This window comes from Passer montanus, unplaced genomic scaffold, assembly GCF_014805655.1.
Source record: "Passer montanus isolate IOZ18808 unplaced genomic scaffold, ASM1480565v1 scaffold2, whole genome shotgun sequence".
Lineage (NCBI taxonomy): Eukaryota > Metazoa > Chordata > Aves > Passeriformes > Passeridae > Passer > Passer montanus.
In genome coordinates, this window is record NW_024366591.1 from 28769281 (window position 1) to 28792305 (window position 23025).

Sequence of the window (23025 nt, forward strand, 5' to 3'; positions counted from 1 at the left end):
TAGCACAGAGAGGGCAGGGATAGAACTTTGCAGAAAAAAAAAACCCAAAATTAACGGGGAAAAGTAAAAAAAAAGGCTGCTTCTAATGGAAGTCTTGCAATGCTAGCTGAAAGAATAATTAAACCAGAATTGCTTCTTGACTACTCTTACTGTTTCGAAACTAGACCATACATGTTTCCTGAAATTTTATACAGAAAGTATTTAGTTAGTGAGTAGAGAATAAAAAGAAGAGTAAAATGGCTTATGCTTACAGTCCAGCATCCCTTGCTGAATGGAAGTATTTAACAGCATCATTGCAGTAGCAGCATCAATATCAGATTCTGTGAAGCAGAAGCAGCAAAATGTTAGCACTCAGGTAAGCCTGACAAGATGAGGCCTCTAAAATATACAAAAATACACACATATGTATATATATTTGCCTGTACTGGCCTACACCAAAGAGCAAGGGTGGGGGGAATGTACAAACCAGACAAAGCATGACCCTTGTACAGCTCAGTACTGTTCCAGATCAGTCTCATACCTTAACTATGACATTGAAAGGCCGAGCTCTCACGTTGCACTCACTGAAGCCAAGAATCAGTGACACAATTAGACTTTCATGTGACAATGCTGTTGCTATACTTAACAAGTGCCTTTTGTTTGTACCAGTTGGGAGAGAAAGATTAGACCCATGGCACAGCAAAGCACCTCGGCAGCTCCATACCCTGGCTGTGTGAATGTGCAGGGCCCATTAATGCAGCACTAATTCAGCACACCTCCCTCCTCCAGCAGAATTTTCCACACTAATAAGTCAAACGGAAGAAATTGAGACTACACGGGGGGAAAGGGCACTGAACTGCTCAATCTAAAAAGCAAGGGGATCTAAATAATAAATAGGCAAGTAGAAAAGGTTGAGGTGAATTGTGGCACTGTCAGCTGCAGTGAGAAGTACTGCTGCAAAATGCCATCCTTTGCAGAGTAGATTGCTTACATTTCTGAAAGGCACCTTGAGGATAACAGGGCAGAGAATGACATTTCTAACCAGAACAAGGTGAAAGGGAAAAGAAACAAGCACGCCTTTCCCACTCATTTCAGGACACACTCGTGCCCTTTGAAGAAGAGGAAATCCAATCCATTCTTTGGCTCACTTCTGCAGTGGAGGATGGATACTCCTTATACAGAACAGAAATAGGTATGGTGGACTAACCAGGCAAAACAGAAGCAACTCTCACAAGAGCCTGGGTGTCTGAGAGCAGCAGATCACATCTGAGGTGTGGGTAGGTATGTACATATGCATGAGCAGAGAGTGGAGAACAGGGCTGGAAGGGACCAGCAGCAAGCAGAACAGGCTCTCAGTTCTGCTGAACTGCAACTGTGGGGGGAACTGTTAAAGCAAAACATCAGCAGTGTCATTTTTGATAGCATTTGCTTTCTTCCCCACATTACTGCATTAACTGTATTACTGAATTGAAGGGTTGGGTAGTATTGGGAGGGGGACTGCAGAGTTTGTCAGCGTGGCTTCCTTATCTGGGTAATTCTCCCTACCTTCACCCCTGGTCAAGGAGAAATCTGAAGAACATGACACCTTAGGAATGTTCTACCAAAATGGGAAGAGGACTGAGTGGCGGCTTCCAACACAGCTTATAAAACATACACATTTTCCCCCTTGCTTTCCATGACTTTCATTTTAAATCCAGCATACTTTAGGAACTACCCCATTGTACTCATACAATATTTTTTTCCTTCTGCTTTGGCTTTCTTTGGCAGAAACAGAGCCCCTGAATTCATAGGTTATATGCACTCAACTGACAAAAAGAAGTAGAAAAATAAAGCATGAACAATTACTTTGCTCCACTAGTGTAATCAGGAAGTGAAATATTCCCATTCCTTACTTGCTATCCCAGACTAGTTGCTATTTTATTTGATCATCTGATGTTGGTATACAAGCACCACCTTGTTAAAATGACAAGCAATCAGAGGCATTAATGCAATGCAGGATTACTACCTACAAAGAGTATTTCTGCACCTTAACACTCCAAAGAATGAGGAGAGGCACTTCTGCAGTGGCTTCTTAGCAGTGCTCTGTGTCACTGATAATGTGCTTTGGCTTCATTTGTGACTGCTCTTCTCAACAGTGCAGTATTTCCCAAATTTACATTTCTCCAGCAGAATGGCTGAGGAAGCACCTTATTACAAGGAATTCTGTTCATCTGCACAGGAGCTGCCCTGTGGGACCCCAGGAACATGAATGGCTTGCCTCTAATGCCAGAGAAATGCTGAACAGGCTCCCCCACAAGCACAAACTAAGTGATACCAGACACCTGTCATTCTTTTGGCACCTCTGGTGTAGCTAAATGGGTGAGGCAACATCAGACTGGCAACCTCCAAACCTGTCACAGGACACGCCAGCAAAATCCTCAGCAGGAGAGGGATTTCTTATGTTCTCCAGCAAGCCCTGAGAACCCCAGATCCAGCAGCCCTGCAGCAGCCAGCCAGCCAAGGGATGTTTCCCTGGCACCCTGATGCCACCTCTGGGGTGCATGGCCCATCATCACCTGTGGGCCAGGCACTGCTTGGTCTCCAAAAAGCCTTGGCTTTGCTGCCTAACCAAAGCTCCTGGTTTGTGGCCAAAAACTAAAAGCAACCTTCTCACCTCTAAGCCTACTGAGCCAGCAAATCAGGGAGCTGGGTGACTGCTCAGGTCCCACCTGGGCAGTGCCTTTCACTATCCTGACGCAGGAGCTGTAACAACACTCCTCTGCAACACATTTTGTTAGACTCAACCCTTTAAAAACTGAGTACTGTTCACTTTTCAGCACTTAGAAATCAATTTTTTTGGTTTGTTGTGGTCTAGGACAAGCTAATTAAGCTTTATTAGTGAGGTGCAAGAGCTGTGTTCAATAGACTTCTTCAGAAGAAATGCTGCAAGCCCCAGCACACTTTCTAGCTCCCTCTTGGTACCACGAGTTTTATACACTAATATTTGCTACCTTTGGTTCTCAATTCTTGGCCAATAAAACTGATAAAGAGATGATGCAGTTTTCAGATTCATTTTCTACTGAGCTATTCATTAAGTAGGTCATACTTGGGAGTGATGCACGTGCTGAATGTTTTGCTGTCAGAACAAGATGGCCCCAATTACACCTTGAACTTCACCTGGTGGATTTAAAATTAATACACGAGTAGCTAATATAACACACATGGATTGTACTACATCTGGGTTCTTTTGTCGTCTAGCAAACCCTTCAGAGCAGGGACAGAGACAACACCAGCTGGGCTGCAGTCCATGCTTGTGACCAAAACCAGGGGAGGAGAGTGAATGGATATTGAAGTTTACCTTTGAGAGCTCGGCCGTGATTCTGCTGAAGGACTGAAGTCAGGTAGTGAGGGGACGACGACCTACTGAAAAAGAAAAGCAACAGCTCAAAGCCAAGCCCTGATCAGGCAAATGATTTGTACAAAGTACAGCAGACACAATACTATGATCACAGAAGGCTAAAAACAAAACCAACCCTATTCACCACAGGAAGGCAAGCGATTTCTGCTGCCCTCAGTGGATGGCTCAGCACTGGTTTGTTTGTGTAGCACTATTTAAGCCATCACCAGCATTTAGAAAACACCTCCAAATACACACACTAAGCAAAACCACTGTTGGCAACACTGACTTCTACAGATTTTCTATACCTGCTAAGGGCTGGATTTTAAACAAAGATATGTATTTTTTAGTACATAAAACCTACATGTGAACAGAACATTAGCTCATATAGGGATGCTCAGAGGACAAGTAAGGACCAGTTGTGATCATTTGCTTTTCCAAGCAGTGGTGGGCAATTAACAAAAACAAAAAGCAGTGGGCAAAGACCTGTGGAAGAGCAAAAAAAAAACCCAACAAAACAAACAAAAAAAAACCAAGTCAAGACAACTGCTGATTTTAAAGTTGATGCTATCCAGGGTGGTTTTTCATAATCAGACCAGCTTTGCACCAAAGTATCCTTAAATCCCTCACAAAATAAAGGGCAAGTTAAAGCTTTCACACGTTTGTTTTTTTTATGCTACACACCCAGCCTTAATTATTCAGTTTATTATAAATATATTAGTGAGCATTTAGAAGTAACTACAACAAAAATAGTACACACTATTAAAATTGCATGAAATGTAGCAATGTGTATCTTTTATATGCTGCTAGAACAATCTGAAGGGTGATGACAGAATTTTTAAGCCCAATGTGCAAGAGAAACCTCAGCTGAATGGGAAAAATGTGCAAAAATAGGGTTCACTGTCTAGTATCTTTTCTTGTAGCAACCATGGAGTGTAAAGGGAACAGATCCAAAAATGGGTGAGGGGAAAAGAAATTTAAAATAAAGGAGAGCAATGGTCTAACCCAAAATGGCTGGCTTTGCAGCCCTCAGACCCATTGCACAAAGAGATGCTAAACATCATCATCCTTTTGTCTAAGCTCAGATCCTTCAAAAATCTTGTCCACATAGAGCTCCTCCATAGTGAATTAATGCCTGGTATTGATTAAGACAAGCCATGCATAAGGTATGAACAGGATGAGGACTGTGGCTGTCCCCAGGGCTGTCATTCGTGTAGCACTAGAACCAGAATGCAGCCAGGGGCTTCACAAAGACTTGTTGAACAAGCTGTGCAGAAATAAAATGCATCAGGCATGCCAATCATCTATGATAATACAAATTTCAGTGTCACTAGACACAGATTACAGTTTTGGAAAGCTTCTGCTCAAAGCAACAGCCTAAATTTTATTTTAAAATTGTGCTGAATGATAGGCAGACTCCCCACAAACACACTGTAAAATAATCATGAACAGCAATCTTCCCACTGGAAAATTCAGAGACTGCCACAGCTGAATTTGAGGATCACTCTGAAGATAAATTTGGACAGTATTTCAGTTTCTCTCCAGCTGAACCTCTGGGCTTCCTCCCTCTCTACAACAAGGCAGATCCTTGGGGGCCCTTCCCCAAAATTAGGCCAAAATTTAAATCAAATCTAAGCATGGAAGGGGAAAAAATAAATCTGTTTTTCTGGATGTGATGGAAAGTCACATAAATGTTTTTTATTATTGAAGGAAAATAAACCAGCTTTCATTAGGGAGCAGTTTGGTATCTTAATATGTTGTTTCTTATTTTCTTGTACTCATAAATACAAGCACTGCAAAACCCTTCCCGTGTTGAAGTCAGTGGGAATTTTGCCATGTGGCTTCATTAGATCCAGGATTTCCTTGTAATTGTTGGCAAGTGTGACTAGTCCTTCAGTAAAGGGGAAAAAAAAAGTTACCAAAAACAACAGCTTCAAATTAAAGTCCTGCTCTTCCAAGTACTTAAGCATGCAGATAAAATGTCTCCTTCCTCACACCTAAGTTTGGCATGTTGCATTTATCCAGGCTAAGTAAACCACACTTAACACAACTTAAGCTGCACTGATCTTTGAGACCCTGGAGATTTTAAAAGCTTAACTGAACACCCTGCCCTAAGCTGAGTCTGTCAATCCTCTGCACCTCTGGCAGGACAGACAACTTCCCATCTGTATTATTCTCTACATTTCAAAGTCTGGCTGTACTAACACAGAGCATTAAAGCTTTCAAGGACCAAACCTTCACTTGAGTTGTCCCCAAAACCAGGGGTCCATACCCTTAGACACTACAACCTGTAAAAGCATTATACTCTAGAGCCCAATTACAGACATTTCAATAATCTTTATTACCACAAACACCAAGCAATACCAGCAGTCATCTCATAGTTCCTAATCTGACTATTTCTTAATACTTAAATACTATTTTAGTAGTGCTCCCAATTCCAAGAGAAAGATGGAAAACAGGATACTTCTGCCTGGCATGTTCCAGCCCAGGATGGCTCTGGATTGGAGAGAGACCAGAGACAACTGGTTATATCCTGTGGATTACAAACCCCCCTGGACAAGCCCATGCCACACAAAACTCTTGAGCCCCTAAGGCTTGCACAGGGGTGCCAGCTCCCAGGGTCAGTGTCCTGTTGGACCCTGAGAAACATCTGCTCAGTGTTACCAGTCTTACATCCTGCTCCAGGAACCCCAGCTTGTTAAGGGAGCTCCTTGCAGTAAGGTTAAGGCATAGGGCAATGTACAAACACCTTAATGACCTCTTATCTCACCCAAATTCTTTCCTGGACTTGACAAACCAGCCACATGCCTTCCTCAGAACCGAGCTCACCCAACGTGCTGCGCTGCGTTCCGTCCTCCTGCCTCCACAGGCTGACCCAGCTGCTGCTCCTCTTCCTCTGCTCAGGAACTCTGACTCAAACTCTACACCAGTTTGACTTCAATCCTCCAAAATCTAGCGCCTAATCTTAAACTGTGTTGGTAAGGAGGTTCTGGTTTCAGAATCCTTGCATGCCCCCACCTCACACTACATTTATGGCAAAGGCTGTCTTTTCCATCCCTGCTGCAAAATGCTTTTAAACAGCCTCAGAGAAAAACAACCCTCTCAGGGCAGCATCTCAGCACTTCTGGAAAAGTTCATTGTTTTAGACAACAGCACAGAATAGAGATACATTTTATATCCAGACAAGTGACTTCCAGAAGACACGCACCTCCTCCACAGCAGGAGTCCTGATGGACTGTGCTTGAAAGAGGATTTTGCTCCAGTTCCCAGAGAACTGCCTGCCCTCTTGCAGAAACTGGGCTTTCCAGAAAGCAGCGAGCACACCCCTGACCTTCTTCTTTTAAACTCTCCCACAGTTAATAAGAGACTTGAACACACCCAGATGTGCTGTCTGGGAAGCCTGGGCTCACTGCATCTCCCCACCTCACCCAGCTGGTCCCACCTGGGGCCCACTCAAATTCTGCTCTCAGGTGGCAGCAGATAACAGCACTTCAGCACCCTCTGCCACCTGGAGCAAGGTGTCCTGCTTGGATGAGAACTCCACCTACCTGGGTGGCGACGCCGGCGGAGTATAAAATGCAAGTGCTGAGGAAAAAGGCTGTTTTTTCAGTGCTTGGACAAGATTAGGTTTATATTTTGGGTCAACGCACCACAAGGACCCTTTTCCATTCACCTGCAATGAAGAAACACAGCAAATTAGAAAATCCAGGCCAGGCTGGTACAGTCCTTTCTGATTTAATATCCCCAAGCTGCAGCACAGTGCAATGACTGCATGTAGGCACACACCACTGCACAGCTGACACTCAACATCCACAGGCAGTTCCATCCTGGATGGTCCCAAAATTCAGAAAATGGCCCTGAGACCCTCTATGCACTATGGAAACACCCATCTTGCAGGTCATGATAGCATCTCCAAAACCCCTTCTCTAAAACCCCATTCCCATTTGTCCCCTAAATGCTGTAAACCTTATTTTAACACTCAATAAACACAGCTATGAGTTTAGGGACCTGTCCAGGCATCAGTAAACTGATCAGCAATCTTTTCTTTAACAGGTTTCTAGGTAAGAAACCAAAGCACCTTACCCTTGGTTTAGGTAGAGACACATACTCATTAAACCTTACACCACCCTGGAAAAGGATCTTGCTCAATGTCCAGCAACAAAATGGATTATTCCCATTTTCTCAGAATCTGAAAACCTCATGAATTATTTTTGATGCACAATGTAATCACCCCCGTGCTAGTCATTCTTGATATTACATTTAGTATATTGAAACTTAAGGAAGATAAAGCACCTCTTGCTTGTCTCAAAGCCTTCTTCACAAATTTACTAAATAAAGAACCTATTTTTTTTGGAGTCTGCTACTTCTTGCAATTTAATTAAATAGTTCTATTCTATAACAGAAATTCTATAATCACTGACCTAACAGATCAGCTAAAAGCTCTGCACGTAGCAGCACCAGATTTTTTAGGGAAAACAGATGCTACAGAAATGGAAATGTACATGGCTGAAGGATGGGGCAACTGTACACCTGAACAGTAAGATCCTTCTAAAGGACTTTTGGGGGCTAAATATCAGAGCAGAAACCCAAACTTCATGGAGAAGCTCCTGTGAGCCCACAGTGGCCAGCTGGCCTCCTCCTGCCAGAACCATGGTGGGGCAGTAATTCCAATTTATGCATGGATGCTCCATGATTTACCCCAGACTAAAAAAGACTTACAAACCATGTAAGTCTGTGGTTCTACTTAAGTCACAGGGGTTTTCTGAGAAGAGGAAATACCTTGCTATCAAAAGAGAAAAATCAAGCCAGGGAGAGCCCCAGATGAGAAAGAGATGCAGCTGCAATTGCAGCTAAAGTCTTTAACATAGATCTCTGAGCTGCTTCATCTCTCCAAGTTATTTTTTTGCTACCTGAATCTTCCTTATACTCTACCTTTGCATGTTAAAATTGAGCACAGCCTGTAAGATACTTATCAATAAGCTTACTTTTAATTAATAAACAGCCATGATGGCTGGCAGGATGATTTAACCACCTAGATACTAACAGGAGGCATCTTCCCAGCTGGCTCTATCCATCATCTCAGTGACAGACTTACACCCTGATCCTTTACTTCTCCCAGACCCCTTTCCCCAGTACCCAAACCATGCCCAACTGGCTTTTTTTTCCCCCAAACCCTTTCACAGTTTGGAGGCTGTTGCCCCCAGGGAGCAGCAGGAAGTCCCCTGAGCAGCAAACCACTTCTCCACACTGTTTATCTGCTACCTTATCTGCTACTTTAGGTGAGCACTTTTGCTTCATGCCTCATTCAGTTCAGCTTCTGGGGGTTATTTTCCCTCTCTGATCTTCCCAGCAAGATACTCCTCCAGCTTGCTGCCCTGACAACATAACACAAGGATTTTGGGTGGGTATTGCAGCAGCAAGCTGAACCAGGGCACACCCTGAAGCCATCCAGATACTGACAGATCCAACGCAACAGGCAGTAAACAGGGTGACTTCTTCTTTGGGTCATGTGTAATGTGAAACCACACTTCCACCCACCTTTGGAGATGCTAAAAGTAGACATTGAGCTGCAGAGATGATGGAGCTGCTCCTGTGCTCTGCTTGCACCCTCTGCTTAGCAAAGGCAGGAGCAGAAGTCCAGCCCAGGTCTGAAATCAAGTGTCACATGTCACAGTGTCACAGGGGACAGCCTGCCACAGCTGGAGCTGGAAATGCCACAGAACCAAAACCCAGCTTTAAAACAAGCCAGAACAGATTGTGCCATTTCTCCTAGCAAGGACTAATTCAGGACACCCTAAAATGCTAAACTGCCTTTGGAGGTTAGTATTTCACTTCAAAAGTGAGGCAAGTGCTGGAGTGAAGTGTAGGTGTAACTTGTACTAAAGATCCAGAGAAAAAGCCCTCAAGAGTCAGTGAAAAGAGGCCACCAGGCTCTTCTTATTCTGCAACTTAAAACAGGGGCAATCATAGTTCTGAGATTAGTTTTTGGTCTATCGCCTTTTCTGCATCTTTCTAATGTTTCTAATTTGACTTGCAGGATTTCATCTAGGCAAAAACAAAGGAAGGAAAAGAATTCCTGCATTTTGAAGCATAGGAGCTATTTTGTAAAGACACTAAGTTTCCAGCCCCCAGCATTTCAGGGCTGGATTACAGAAACGTGGGCTGGAAATGAAATGCCTCCCATGATCCAACCTTATCCTCTACCACCACCTCGCCACAGTTCCCCCCAGTGTGAGGAGCACCCAAAGCAGAGCAGCTCAGCTGGTGCTGGTGGCTCCCTGCAGGGACATGTCCCCGTGCTGCAGAGAGCTGTCCATCAGCTTCACACCTGGGAGCAGTCCTGGCTCCATCAGGGATGGACAGGAGCAAGGTGAACCACTGGAAAATACTGTCTGTGTGCAAGGAGGTGCAAAATACATCCCCCAAAAGGTTTACCACAGAAAAAGCATCTCTCTCCTATCTCCCCAGGCTTATGGATGGCACCTGCCCTGCTCCTTGCCCAAACACTTGAAAAGCTACAGGGTTGTTTATCACCATCTCTTGACAAAAAAAAAAATAACCTACCACAAACACCTAAACCAGGTATTTACCAAGAAAAGGACGTTTGTTGAAGACATTCAAGCCATGTAACCCCCAGCCTCTAGACAAAACAGTGGCAAGGCCACATCCATGCAAGCAGGGGCCTGCCAAATTAATGTTTGATGTGGATGCTGATCCTGACTCCTCACACCTTTTCTCCTCAGCATCAATTAATGAATAACTCCCAATGCCATAACCATAAAAACAAGTCTAAGCAAAGATCAGGGAGACTCTTCATGGCTTTCAGCCCCAAACCCCTTTTCACTTGAGGTTCTCCTGTGCTGTAGATCAGATGCTGCTCCCTCAAAAAAAGCAACGTCACGGCATAGGCAGCCTCTCTCCCCAAGCCCAAGGCAGCACGACAGTGCTTAAGACGCAGAGAGCTTCAGCTGTATCTTCTGAGGATCACTGACTCACAATCACACCTCCACATCTTCAGGGCCACCAGGGCCACAGCAGGAACACTGGAAAGCAAGCAGGTGTCCCCGGGACTGCTCCAGCATCACCCCCTTGATGTTCATCACCACCATTACCAGAGACCCACTGGGAATCTCACCTGCCTGCCTGACTGCACACATGTTATCTACTGCAGCTCTAAAAGAAAAGGCATTTCAGCTCATGGGTCTGTCACCTGGGGTAAAACCTTGACACATCACTCAGATACAGCAGCAGTGTGCTACGTGCACACAGAGCAGGCAATGGCATTTTAGCAGGGTGATGATGTCCACACATCCTGATCCCATGGCATGAGAAGTTCCTCCTCTTGACTGCAATGCTGGCTCATGAGGCATCTCAAGGCACTTACCTTCCCTTCAGGTCATTAAAATAAAACCACAACATGTAATTTTTTCTAGTGGTCCAAGCAAGGACAGTCTTCGAAGCCCCAGTCTCTGTTGGATGCTGTCCTAGACCCCTGAAGCCCTGCAGCCTGCAGGTATGTAGCTGGCTGATGCAAATATACACACAGAACAATCAGCCACAGCTATGACCATCCAGAGCTACAGCTGCAGCATGATGGGGCAGTCTGGTGGAAAGAGCTCTGCAGAATAGGGGAGTTGGTGCTGCGGGGTCACCTCCTTGTGCCTTGGATGTTCTGCTCAGATCTGCTCCAGCAGGGCCTTGTGGACAATGCCCAGAGCCATCAGGGCACACTAAACATGCTCCTGCAGCAACTCTTCCAGGTCAGCACCAGCCAAAATTAGTCCAGTGCAAGAGTCCTGAAACTGCCCTGCAGTGCCAGCTCAGGGGGGTAAGTGGGGAAAAATCAGCTGTCCTTCAACATGCACTTCCAGTCCAAAACAAAATATCAGCATTATGGCAAAGATGAGGATGGACCCTTCCTTCTTTTGCTGCCTGACCTCAAAGAGATGATTTCACAGCTGACAGCCAGCAGCAATAGCCAGGGAGGTGTCAGAGTGTAGAGCTTGCCCTGGGATGCAGGGGCACAGACCGTCCATCCCCTACTGTCAGACATCTTAGACTCTTCCAACTCAGATCCATTCGAAAGGCTGTAAAACCCTTCATACCCTGATGTTAGCAAATAAACCAGACTCCTCTGATACAAGGTGCCATGGACTTTTCTGCTTCCACAGGACTTGGCATAGAAGAAAGCTGATTGCGTGCTCCCTTTGAAGTACGAAATGCCATCAACAAAGAAAAAAAAAGGAAAAAAATATAAAATTATCTTGCCCTTTTAGGGAAGCACCCAGAGGCATGGCTAGCACATGGTTACATGCAACAGGATCAGCAAAATGAGCTTGTGAGCAGCTGCTGCTTGCTCCAAGAAGTGACACCTGAAGAGCTCATCCAAAGGGGTCTGCACATTTCCATCACCTGCCAGATCCCATGGGGTCCAGGCATGCTGCTGTGTGCCACTGACTTGTTTTGCAGGAAGAATTTGGAGCAGTACCCTCATCTGGTCCTTTTCTAGGAGGCCAGAGGGTAAAGACTGAACTGCTGTTTGCTGGAAATGAGGAAGCTTCAGCAAAGTTTCAGGAGGGGCTTTTTTGGGGTGGTATTTTTTGGTAAGCACAGTTTCTGTTCTTTAGAATTACAGAGCTGTGCAGTTTCTGCAGCCCTGGGAAACCACTGACAGAGCACATCAGCATCACCTTGCTGGTAGCAGTGGGAGATATTCTGCATCTTGCTCTTCCTGCTAGGAATGTCACATTGAGCAGCAAGCCATCCTCTGAGCCCAGCAATACCCATGGAGATGCCAGGGTAAGCAGGGGACCAGGCAGTGTCAAGCTCCTGCCACCCAAATGCCAAGACAACAAGTTTGACTGGTAACTCCTAACCCATGAGGCTGGAAAACATCAGAGCATTTAAGGGCAGATCCACAGACAGAAGGAACTCATATCAGTTTAGATTTCCCTTTCCTGCCCTAATTTTTCTGAAACTCATGCCACCCTCCTTGGACAGAGCCACCCAGGCCTTTAACAGCACTTTTGGCATCTAAAGCAGTGTGTGGTCCCTGCTCAGATCCAGTCCTCCACACGGGGACAGCTTGAGCATCTCAGTTACCCCATTACAGCACTTAGAGCCACGTTAAGAGCCCATTCTAACACTCAGCAGGATTCAGCAATGGGGTACTTAATGGGCTTGCCACACTGCAGTAAAAAGTCACTTTTTTTTTTTTCAGGGCAAAGCTGCTGCTTGTGAAAACAACACACTAACAATTTAATGCAAAAGCAGGAATTTTGAGAAGCAGTGGTGTTCAGCCCTGTCAGCACAAGGCAGTCCTCCCCAATGCCCACTCAGCTCCAGGACCCCTCTGTACAGAGAGAAGCTGTCAAGCACTCTAAGCATTGCAGGCATTTCTGATAACAAGCCTGCTACCACCGAGTCTGACCTCCAAGCACAGGACTTGTTTGTTGACTTTCAGTATGTGGTTTGTTAGTTTATTTAAGTCACAGCCAGCTCTTTGAGGAACAAGATGGGGAATGAGAGGGAGGAAGAAACTCACTAGTAAAATCATATACATCAGAAGAAAGAACTTGTACAGAAAAGAGTATTCTTGACTTTAAGAAGTGTGTCTGCACCACACAGAGACACACATCTTATTTTACAATAGATGTTAAAGCATTACAGTCCATTAAACGCAGGAAGTAATACGGTTACTGGAAAACTAGAGCTGTGCTAAGTGTAACAGAAGATCACAAGTGGAAGAGTCAATTTAATATTTGAGAAAGCTGTTGGACTGAGGAACACTCAACCATGTACATCTAGTGTGCCCACAAGCAAGGGCACCTTGCAGGGGACCACATCTGCAGCCAGAGGGGCAACATCCCTGTCAGCCAAGCAGGGATGCTGGTAGGCATCCCATAATCTCCTCTGCTTGCCAGTGCAACTGGCGCCATGGCCGTGCTGGAAAAGCAGGGAAGGAGGAAGATACCCCAGAAATTCAGCACTGGAAAATAGAGAAAGCACTAGTTTAAAAGGCTTCATCAAGAAGAAATCCTAGGAGACTTATCTGAAATTTCAGGCTGGTTATTGCAGGCTAACAAAAGTGTAAGTAAATGGAAACAAGAGTCCTTTGCAATTGCATGTGTGCCAGATTTTAAAAGGATGCACTACAGCTGTGTGTACCTAGGTGAACAATAAATACCAAAACCCAGTGACTTTTGTCATCCTGTGATTTCACAGAAGCAGCATTTCCAAACCACCTCCATCTGCAAATGAAGCGTTAAGAGGACACGGTGTGGTGAAAACAACCCAAACAAAACATGCTTAAGAACAACAGAACCTTCTCCATTACTCCAGGAAAACTCTCCCTGAATTTCCAACTTGCTCCACCTCCCTCCTGACAGGTCTCACCTTGCCATGGCTTTTCTCCACCTTTCTGAAACACTTGTTCAAGGAGAGGTTGTGTCTGACCGAGTTCTTCCAGCCGGTGGGGGCCGTGGCGAAGTAGGGGAAGCGCTCCAGGATCCAGCTGTAGATTTCTTTGACTGGCAAGCTCTTGTTGGGGGACTGCTCAATTGCCATGTAAATGAGAAGGCTGAAAGAGTAAGGGGGTTTGGAAGTGGAGGATTTTTTCTCAGGGTTCTGGTAGCAGGATGGTGAGAAGGATGGCACGCTGTCACCCTCGATGTCGTACAAGGGGCTAACAATTGGAAGGCCCTCGCTGCCGAGGCTGAAGTTTGTTAGCAGGTTAGTACTTTCGTGCAGCCAGTTCAAATTTGTGAGCTCGTCATCTGCTGAATCTCTGTCCACCACGGTGGCCTTTGGCTTGCCGGCGTCGCCCGTGTCAGGCAGGCTGCCCATCCCATGGCACTGCCGTAGTCCCGCGGCTTTTTCTGCTCCCGGCGTTTCAGCTTTCTTATCCGGAGTCATCCCAGTGACTGGACCCATTTAGCTTGACTGGTCTGCAACAAAGGAGATGGTCAGAAATCATTGCAAACTACCACAGTCACGTTCAGCAGGAGCCCACCAAACCCAAGCACGGGGCTGCACCATCCTCATGCTGAGCACGGACACTGAAGCCACGGGTGAGAGCCAGGGTCCAACAGGAGCCTCCCAGTAAACTCATGAGCATCAACTCCCCTTGGTTTATAAGCAGAGCTTATGGGTGGCACTTGGAAACTGCTGTGTCCATCTAGAAACACCAATTCAGACACAGAAATAACAGCTATTTTCATGTGAACACCTGAAACCTGGAAAAAACCTTAACAGGTAGGATCTAATCCATTCAGATCTCACATTAACTCTTAAGTTACTCATTATATTGTAAACTGACCCTGTTTAGAAGTGTTTGCCTTTGCTGTCCAAAGAGTGAAAAAGGAATTGCAAAACTTAAATCACCATAAAGTCTATTTGTGGTGTCAGTGCAAATGAAATCTTTATAACCCCCTACAAGTCACAGTCATTCCCAAGTGCTGCTGCCTGTTTCTACCAGGGGAAGATCTGGCCTGCTTATCTGTTCATCAAGAACTGCCTGGGTCCACAAGATCTTTTTCCCTTCCTGCAAGGGCTTGCTGCCCTAAGCTGGGCTTCCCTGCAGAGCAGAGAGTGCTGGGACCAGTTCTCAAGAGGAAGGGACCAGCCACTGGGGTGGCAGCTCAGACCTGCAGAAGCAATGGCTCACCACTTAGACAAAAAAAATCCCAAAACAACAAAACACTAAAACCCTAATCATAACATTATTACCTATAAAACACTGCCACTCAATACAAGGTCTAACAGGCTATCCATGCTTTAGAGGCATTACACCAACAGACACCACCCTGCTTGTACAATTTCAGAAGGGGTCTTCTAGCAAACTGTGTTATGGGAACAGCTGTTTTCTTCCTGCTGATGTGAGCACTGTACAGATATAGGGGGTGTACTTGCCACACACATAAGACACTGCAACTATGGATGCAGCTCACAGTTGTAAATAGCACAGAGCAAAGCTGAGGTTCATACTAACTGTAAAAAGACCCAACAAAACAACCAAAGAAAAACCCAAACCCCATTCCGATTCCCTGTCCCTGTAAGCACTATCACTCTGGTTTCATGCTCCAGCTCCCAGTGCCAGAGCTCAAGATGAGGACAGTTTCCATATCACGTCTCACCAGACAGCTCTACACAATTCCTGCACATTTTCTTACACCAGTTTGCAGTAAACACTTGTCTCCTTGCTCCTGCATCTCCTCCTACCAAGGGTCCACTGCCTGGCTGTGCCACCCCTGCAGAGCCAGCCAGCTGTAGCCTGGCAGCCTCACGTGTCCCTGGCAGAACACTGCCCAGCCTCCTCATTTTGGACACGGGGAGCGATAGGTGCAATGGAGGAGTGACGTGGTGACACACAAAGGCAACAGGACAATCCATGTTATGCCCCCCAGCCCTGCCAGCCCCTGCCTGGTGCCAGGCAGTCCTGAGGTGCAGAATTTGTGCCTCCCCCAGGAAACACACCATGTTTCCCACCAGCAATTTTTGTTCCTCTCTTCATCTGCTCACATGCTCTTGCACCAGCTATTGCAAAGCAGTGTTGACAATAGCACCTGAATTTATGCTTACCCGTGGCAGTGCTGGGAAACATCCATAAATTTTTTACCTTTTGTTTCTTATTTCTATTAAGTGCAGAGATGGGTATGATTAGCTACCAGCTCAGTCAGTATTAAAAAAGGAAAAAAAAAATTAAAGCAAAGTGAGCTGCTCAAATAGCTGGTCAAAAATAGCTTTGCTCTCCCTACCATTTACTTCTCCCCCAAGGCACCAGAGCAGATTCATATTGGCAGTCAGCGATGGCTGGCTTTAAACACAGCCATATATACATATGCTCATGTCACTTCTTCAATCCTTTCTTAAATTAAGGAAAAAAATAACCAAACAAAGAGCCAGTGATAAAATTCACACCGTGAGACAAACCCCAACTCTGCTGCAACATGAGCTGCTCTGTTCCCTTTCTAATGATTAACTTTGCCCCCTTGCTGAGCACCTCTTTAGGCAGCTACACAGGAGCTTACACCTCACAGCCGTGTTTTGGTAATTTTAGCTCCCGGTTCATGTTGCACGAAATCTCCCTTTACAAATCTTCCGTCAGCATGGCAGATCAAGAACATGCACATGCTGACACACACATGCAAGGCTGAGGTCACTGTATTCTTTTCTTAGGGGAAAGAGGGCAATAAAGTCTGTTTTCAACATAAAAATGGCCTGGGCACACTCAATCTTCTCAAAAATATAAGGGAAAAAATAGAACAACTTATTAAGCTGGCATTTATAATCAGGTAGACTTTGTGGTGTCAATGCACTATTTGTTTGCATGCTACTATATTATAGAAGAGAACCATTAGCATATCTAATGCCCTACATGAAAATACAAATTATTTTTAGGTAACATACAGTAAATAATATAGGTTCACGTCATGTTTCTCTTAGTAGATGCATTACAAAAATCCACATCTCATTACCCTCTTATCGTAGTTCATCACCTCACATACCTTCCACATGAACATATCAGAAATTAATTTTTTTTTCTAGAAAGGTACTAAGGCCATATTAGACTATTATCAACAAATAAATAAGAAAAAATAAAACCACAGAAGCAACACCAGTGCCACTGAAGCATCTGAAGGCACACAAGTGGTCAGCTTGTGTGCTCTCCAGAACCCCTCTTCATTCACACAGACCCCTAATGACATCGAAAATCCTTTTTTTTTTTCTCCATGTGTGTTCTGATTGCCTACAAGCAGACACAACTGTGAGAACACAGCTTCCAAGATGCCATTTTCAAGATTACCACTTCCAATATTTGGGGTTTAATGTTTTATGTAAGGGTCATGGAATCAAAGCCATCTCTGCTATAAGCTGGCGGGGTTTTGTGCTCGGGGATGACCCAGCAGAAAAACCCCAGTAAGAGCAAGGAGAGCAAAGTGTGAGAAGGAAAGAGCACAGCAGCAGCTCTCCAGCGCAGATGTTTTGATAATTCCCATGGGGACAGCCCCAGCCCTGTAAGCAGAGCCAAGAAGGCAACCTTCAGCCAGGCAAATGCAAAATTAATATGATTTAAGCACACCTCTGGAAAACATGGAAGAGTTTTTGCTCTGCCCATGTACCACTGAGTACAGAGTGACACAGCACGCTGCTGTATTAACACTTCCAGCTGGAAGCAGAGCGTCATGCATCCAAATCCTAAGGAACTCAAGGATCTATCTCCTGTTGATACCTTCAAAAGAAAGGCCAAACAAAGCATTTACCCCTCAAAGTCACAATGGAGGTGCACATCATCTTGTATGGTAATTACAGAGAGAGGACTATGATCCCAGGGTAAGAAGATTAAAAGGCTGCCAAGTCAACTGAGGCTGCTCAAATAAAAGTTAGGATGCATCAGAAAAGAGGTGAGAGACACAACCTTCTTCCAGCAGTCTGACTTTTGGCATCACATAAAAGCCAGGAGCAGACCTCCCTGCTAATCCATGCCAGTCCAGCAGCCACAGCCCAGTATAGACCTCCTCTTCCAGAGCACTCACGACCCAAGCAGCAGAGCCCAGGTCTGCAGGGGCTGATCAAGGCTGCAGGTGTACCCAGGAAACAGTCCAGAGAAGCACAAACAGATCTGAGGAGACTCCATACCTCAAGACAAGGTAATACTTTTTGCAGCCTTCTCTCAAACTCACTGGAGAGGTGTTTGGAAAAGGTTATGAGCACTGAAAGGTCCTCAGCCTAGCCGAGCACATCTGGGTTAAACCAGGTTTCCATGCTCCCACAAAGACCCCGAGCCAAGACTGAATTTTGATGGAAGACCTTCAGCACTGCTACGTTCTGCCACAGGAGCAAATGCTTTGATGTGTGAGCACTCAATGACGACAAAGTTGATTTATTAAAAGGCCAACCATTTAACAAAACTGGAAGTCCACTTGAGCAGATCCTCAGGAAAGCAGAGAAGCACGTTTACTTTGCAGCAGCCCTCCTTGGAAGAAGTCTCAGCTCCAGCAGAATCCAGACCAAAAGGACAAAGCTGTGGCAGATGCCACCATCCCACCAAAGGTGACCTCCTCCAAACTCAGCAGCATTGCAGGTGTAAGTGTACAGGTATCACTTCAATGGCCACGCTTGGACTCACTGAACAATTGGCAACAATTCAGCCTTTTTGTCAGAAGGTGCCACAGCCTTGTCCACACCAAGTTAGCATGAGAACAGAGCTGCTCTTGCTGCTTGATCCTTCTTTACAGTGGCATCAGATGAAAGGTGCCCTTTTGGCACCTGCACAGCATCAGTGCCCCAGGTTAGGACAACCTTCTCCACAACTAAATGCACCTTATTATTTCTGCAGGACCAGCCAAGCAACTAGGTCACCTCTGCTAATAGTGAGAAGACCTGGAGCCTGCCAACAGTGCAGTGATTTCCCTCCAGATTTCAAAATAAAAATAAAAATAAAAATAAAATCTTACCATGCATTGCCCCAGTCTGAAGAGTTGAACATAATTTTAATCCAGGAAAAAATATTTCCAGCCGTATCACACTTAATTATAGCAGCTCTGCACCCACTCTTTGCACACCAAAGTGTGTGCACCCTTAGTTACAGAGCCAGGCAGTTGTGTTTTACACACAACTTTGTCCTGACACAAAAAGGCTCTGTGAGAGTATTTAAGACAATTGGTACCTGCTTTTGCATGCAAACAACTACACCAATAGCAAACTCCTTATTGATTTTTTCATATTCCCTTGCATCTACAAGAACCGTAAGGGCTTGTCCTGACTCAAATACACCAATATGTGTTGTCAAAACAGCCCAAGAATTAGACAAATAAATGACTGGCACTGCTCACCTACCCAAGCTGAGGATAAACTTCCAAGCCATTGGGCACATAGCACAGGACCAGCTACAAGTCTTTGCATGCTGGAGGGAAGAGCAACAAAAAACCACAACAAAAACAAACAAAAAACCCCCTGGCACGACTAATGCAAACCCATCAATAAAAAGCACCCATCTGCCTGACCAGGAGCATTAAAAGGATGACACCAAACCATTTTGCCCCCTACTAATTCAACCTTTCCCCCCACTCATCTCCCTCGGCTGGGGCTGCCCATGCCCTGCACACCTCCCACCCCTGCTGGAGGTCAGCTGAGATCCTCCCCCAGCCCTGAGAAAGGCCTAGATTTGATTATAACACTATATGATGTCACGTATCCAAGACAACTAAAGGCATTACAGTCTTCTGAGGATAAAACCACCTCTCAGGCACAGATTTCAGCAAGCTGGGACCCAGTGTCTGTGGAAGAGATGAACCCCTGGGTGACAAAGGACAGGCAGAGATGCTCCCAGGGGCAGCACCTACAGCAGGCAGGGCCCTTCCTGCTCCTCCTGGCTTGCAAAGCAGAGGAAAATTAAAAATAATGGGTTAAAAGAACATTAAAAAGGCACTTATCACCTTCTCAAATCCAGCCTGAAAATAAAACCAGTCAACCAAAGGACTGGACAAGCCATAAACTCAGGGGCTTCATTTGAACCTTAGCACTGGCAGGCTCAAAGGGGAAGAGAGGTTTTCCAGGGATTTGCAGAAATACTTCCAAGCTTCTCATGTCAATGTTCTCCCACACCCTGTGATATAATTAAAGGCAGGGTGGGAGAAAAAAGTAACAAAAACCAATTCAATGGTCCAATATTAAGAAAAGTTAAGAAATCCTGCAATAGGGAAGGGATTAAACAAACCCTTATCATAGCCCAGGAAAGGGCAGGGAGCAAGAGGAAGAGTTCATCTAACTTTTTTACATAGAAGTTTGCATTTTTTTATTAAATACACACATATGCACACACATAAGTGGTTTGTGTTTGAAACAAATATCTGAAAGAAAAATGATATGTGAATTCAGACATGCCCTGACCCCAATCCAGACCCTGTACACGACCCAGAGCCTCTGGGACATTTATTCCACTGCTGACTTCAGAGACTTTGCAAATGTGAAGCTTTTCCAAAGGCTGCAGTCACTGTTGGACCTGGTTCCCTGTGCCTCAGATTTAAAACATGAACATAATAACAGTCTAACAGAGAAATTGGGAGATGCAAATAATATTTAAAAAAAAAAAGAAACCCAAACAAGCAGTGAAATTTAACTATTAAGAAAAACCTTTGGTGAGACAAAAAGGGGAGGGGAGGGAAATAAGTGCTTTCAAGAAAAATGCTTTATAGCCAATAGCTTTTCAAGAGATGCTTATGGGCCATTTTCCTCAAATTCAGTACTGAGCTTGCTAAGTGGACCAAAATGCAAAAAAAATGTAAACCACTGATACGTTCACAAGTGTGCCATTTGAGCAAATGACTTGTAAAACAATTCTGATGCTAATTCCCTTTCCAGGGTAACCTTTCTGTGTGTTTCCCTACCATCCTCTTGAAACAGAAGTGAACATAGCTACATTTCAGCTGGTGTCAGTACCAATTTACCAATGCTAGAAAACATAAAGCTATCTTTTCCATACAGCTTTTCTGCCTTTAAAGTACCAAAACCCCTGATTTCCAGTGGAAAACCAACACCTTGAAGCTTCACCCCAAGTGACCCTTCTGCAAGATTTAACTGGAAAGCACCACTGGAGCTGTATCACAAACCCACATTACCAACACAACTCGGTGACTGCAAAGCTCTCCCCACTTGCTGCTTCCCAGCTCCTGCTCCTAAAGTGCAAGATTTCCCCCAGAGCCCAGGGAAGGCAAAGCAATGCTCTTCACTGTGCTGACCTCCCTGGCCAACTTGCTTTTAATTTTATTCCACCAGTGTGGAATTTGGCTTTCTGTTTAAACAAAGAAGAAAGCAAACAAAAAACCCTCCTACTTTTGACTATTCGACATCACTAAACCAAACCAAACTGGCTGATAACTGGTCTGGGGATGATCCTCACACACCAGAGGATGAGGGATGAGTGGGAAGCTTAGCAGGAAGCCTCCCAGCTCCCACTCCTTCAGCTCTACTTCATGAAACTTCTCCAGGTGCTGAGCTCTCTTCATATCCAGTACTCAACTTTTAGTCATATCCAGTACTCAGCTTTTAGGCAACCATGTACTTGCCCCAGATCTAAGCACAACAAAACCCAGTGACACTACTGAAAAGAAAGCAAGCACGGTACCACACTTAATCTGGGCAACTAAAAGTAGTGACAAACTGTAAGATAGGAATGCACTGAAAATAACCTGAGAGAAGACACAAAGACTCAGTGTGCAGAAGAGTAGGGGTGGGTGATGATGCCTGCAGTAGTCAATTTAATGGAGTCCCTAACATTCTCCAACCCTTGAGGAAAAAGTAGGGAGCACTAAGTCTAGTCTGAACATAACAGGAAAACATTTTGAAAGCGCTCAGAAGAAAAAAAAACAAAAAACAACAAAATCCACATCATTGACTTTCAGTATAAGTGTTCCCATTTGTACAAATTACAGGCTTCTCTTAAAATGGTCCTGGTGCCCCTGAGCAACCACTCAATAAAATGGGTATTCCTGCCCCAAATACAGCTGCCATGTTTGCCAGCTGCTGACCATACAGGCCAGCACTGAGCACTCAACAGCCCCCTCCCAGCCTGGAGTGACCCTACCCTTGTGCTCCCACAGCCATAATGTTTTACAGGGAGCAGGCAGAGTACCAGGGGTCATAAAGATGCTGGCTGGCATCAGGCTTCTTCCATTCCATGTAATTTATCACCCAAGCACTGCGAGCTGTCTCCTCTTGCTGACCTAAATTGTATTTTGCAAGCACCACGGAACATCGCTGTGTGCCTTTAACCAGCACGGTGAGGATGAGATGGAGAGCTCATGGAACTGGTGCCTTTACCCAGCATGGTGAGGATGAGATGGAGAGCTCACCATCACCCTGCAGGATCACCAAATCATCAGGTGCAACGTGGCAGGGAACAAACACACACCCATCACACATAAAGACCAAGCCAGGAAAAAAGTGAAGCAGCACCCCAGAGGTCTCTTGTGTCCTCTCTGGCAGCCACTGGATCTGGAAAGACACCCCAGATGCAGCCACAGGGAGCCTCCCCATGTGGACAGGGTTTGCAAGCGAGCACTTGTCGAGAGCAGAGCGGGCTCTGCCGTGAGTCACCCCGAGCTGCAGGAAGTTGCCCAACACCATTTCAGAGGTGGAGCGGCAACACCGGGATGAGGCACCCAGTGCCTCCATCCACTTCCCTCAGGAAAATTGACTGCAGTGACATCCTACAGATGAGCTTACACAAAATGCACTCGTTTATCAGGAGGTGAGGAACGGCAAATGCTCAAGGAGCCAAAGGGAATAACCCAGAAGTTGCTAAAAGGTCGTGAGCATTCATAGAGACTGCCGACAGCCATTTACTTATGGGGCTAGAGGCTGCTTTCCATCCATTTCCATCCATCCAGACAAGGAAAGCTGTGTTTCACACAGCTTGTTTTGCACCATAGCAGAGCAGTAAGACTGTCCCAAAGCAGGGAACAGCATCAAGAGATGCATGGCAGCAGTGGCTGTGGGCACACTATCACTCCTCCCAACGCCCATCCTTTCTGCCACCTCGCTGGCTATAATCCCTCTGTGCAGCTCTTTCTGATAAGGTATCACAAACCTGCACATGGAAAAAGTCTTCTGAGAGCCTGAGGTACTTCCTCTCATAAATACCAGCTCCTTTTAACCCCAACAATGAGTAG

The 23025-nt window shown here is 45.3% G+C and overlaps 1 protein-coding gene across 7 annotated transcripts in view; it reads right to left on the minus strand.

The window, feature by feature from the left end:
* Positions 1–23025, minus strand: part of FOXN2 (forkhead box N2) — a 30245-nt gene that overhangs the window by 4511 nt on the left and 2709 nt on the right. For 3 of the 7 annotated variants that reach the window (XM_039707408.1, XM_039707410.1, XM_039707411.1), the window contains exons 2-5: positions 13751–14301; positions 6904–7028; positions 3317–3381; positions 252–320 (exon numbers count right to left, since the gene is read on the minus strand). In XM_039707408.1, the coding sequence (XP_039563342.1) occupies positions 252–320; positions 3317–3381; positions 6904–7028; positions 13751–14287 (796 nt within the window). In that variant the 5' untranslated portion in view covers positions 14288–14301. Of the gene's footprint in view, positions 1–251; positions 321–3316; positions 3382–6903; positions 7029–13750; positions 14302–15525; positions 15545–23025 lie in introns of those variants that run through there. The other 4 variants (XM_039707412.1, XM_039707413.1, XM_039707415.1 and 1 more) reach the window with 4 other exon arrangements.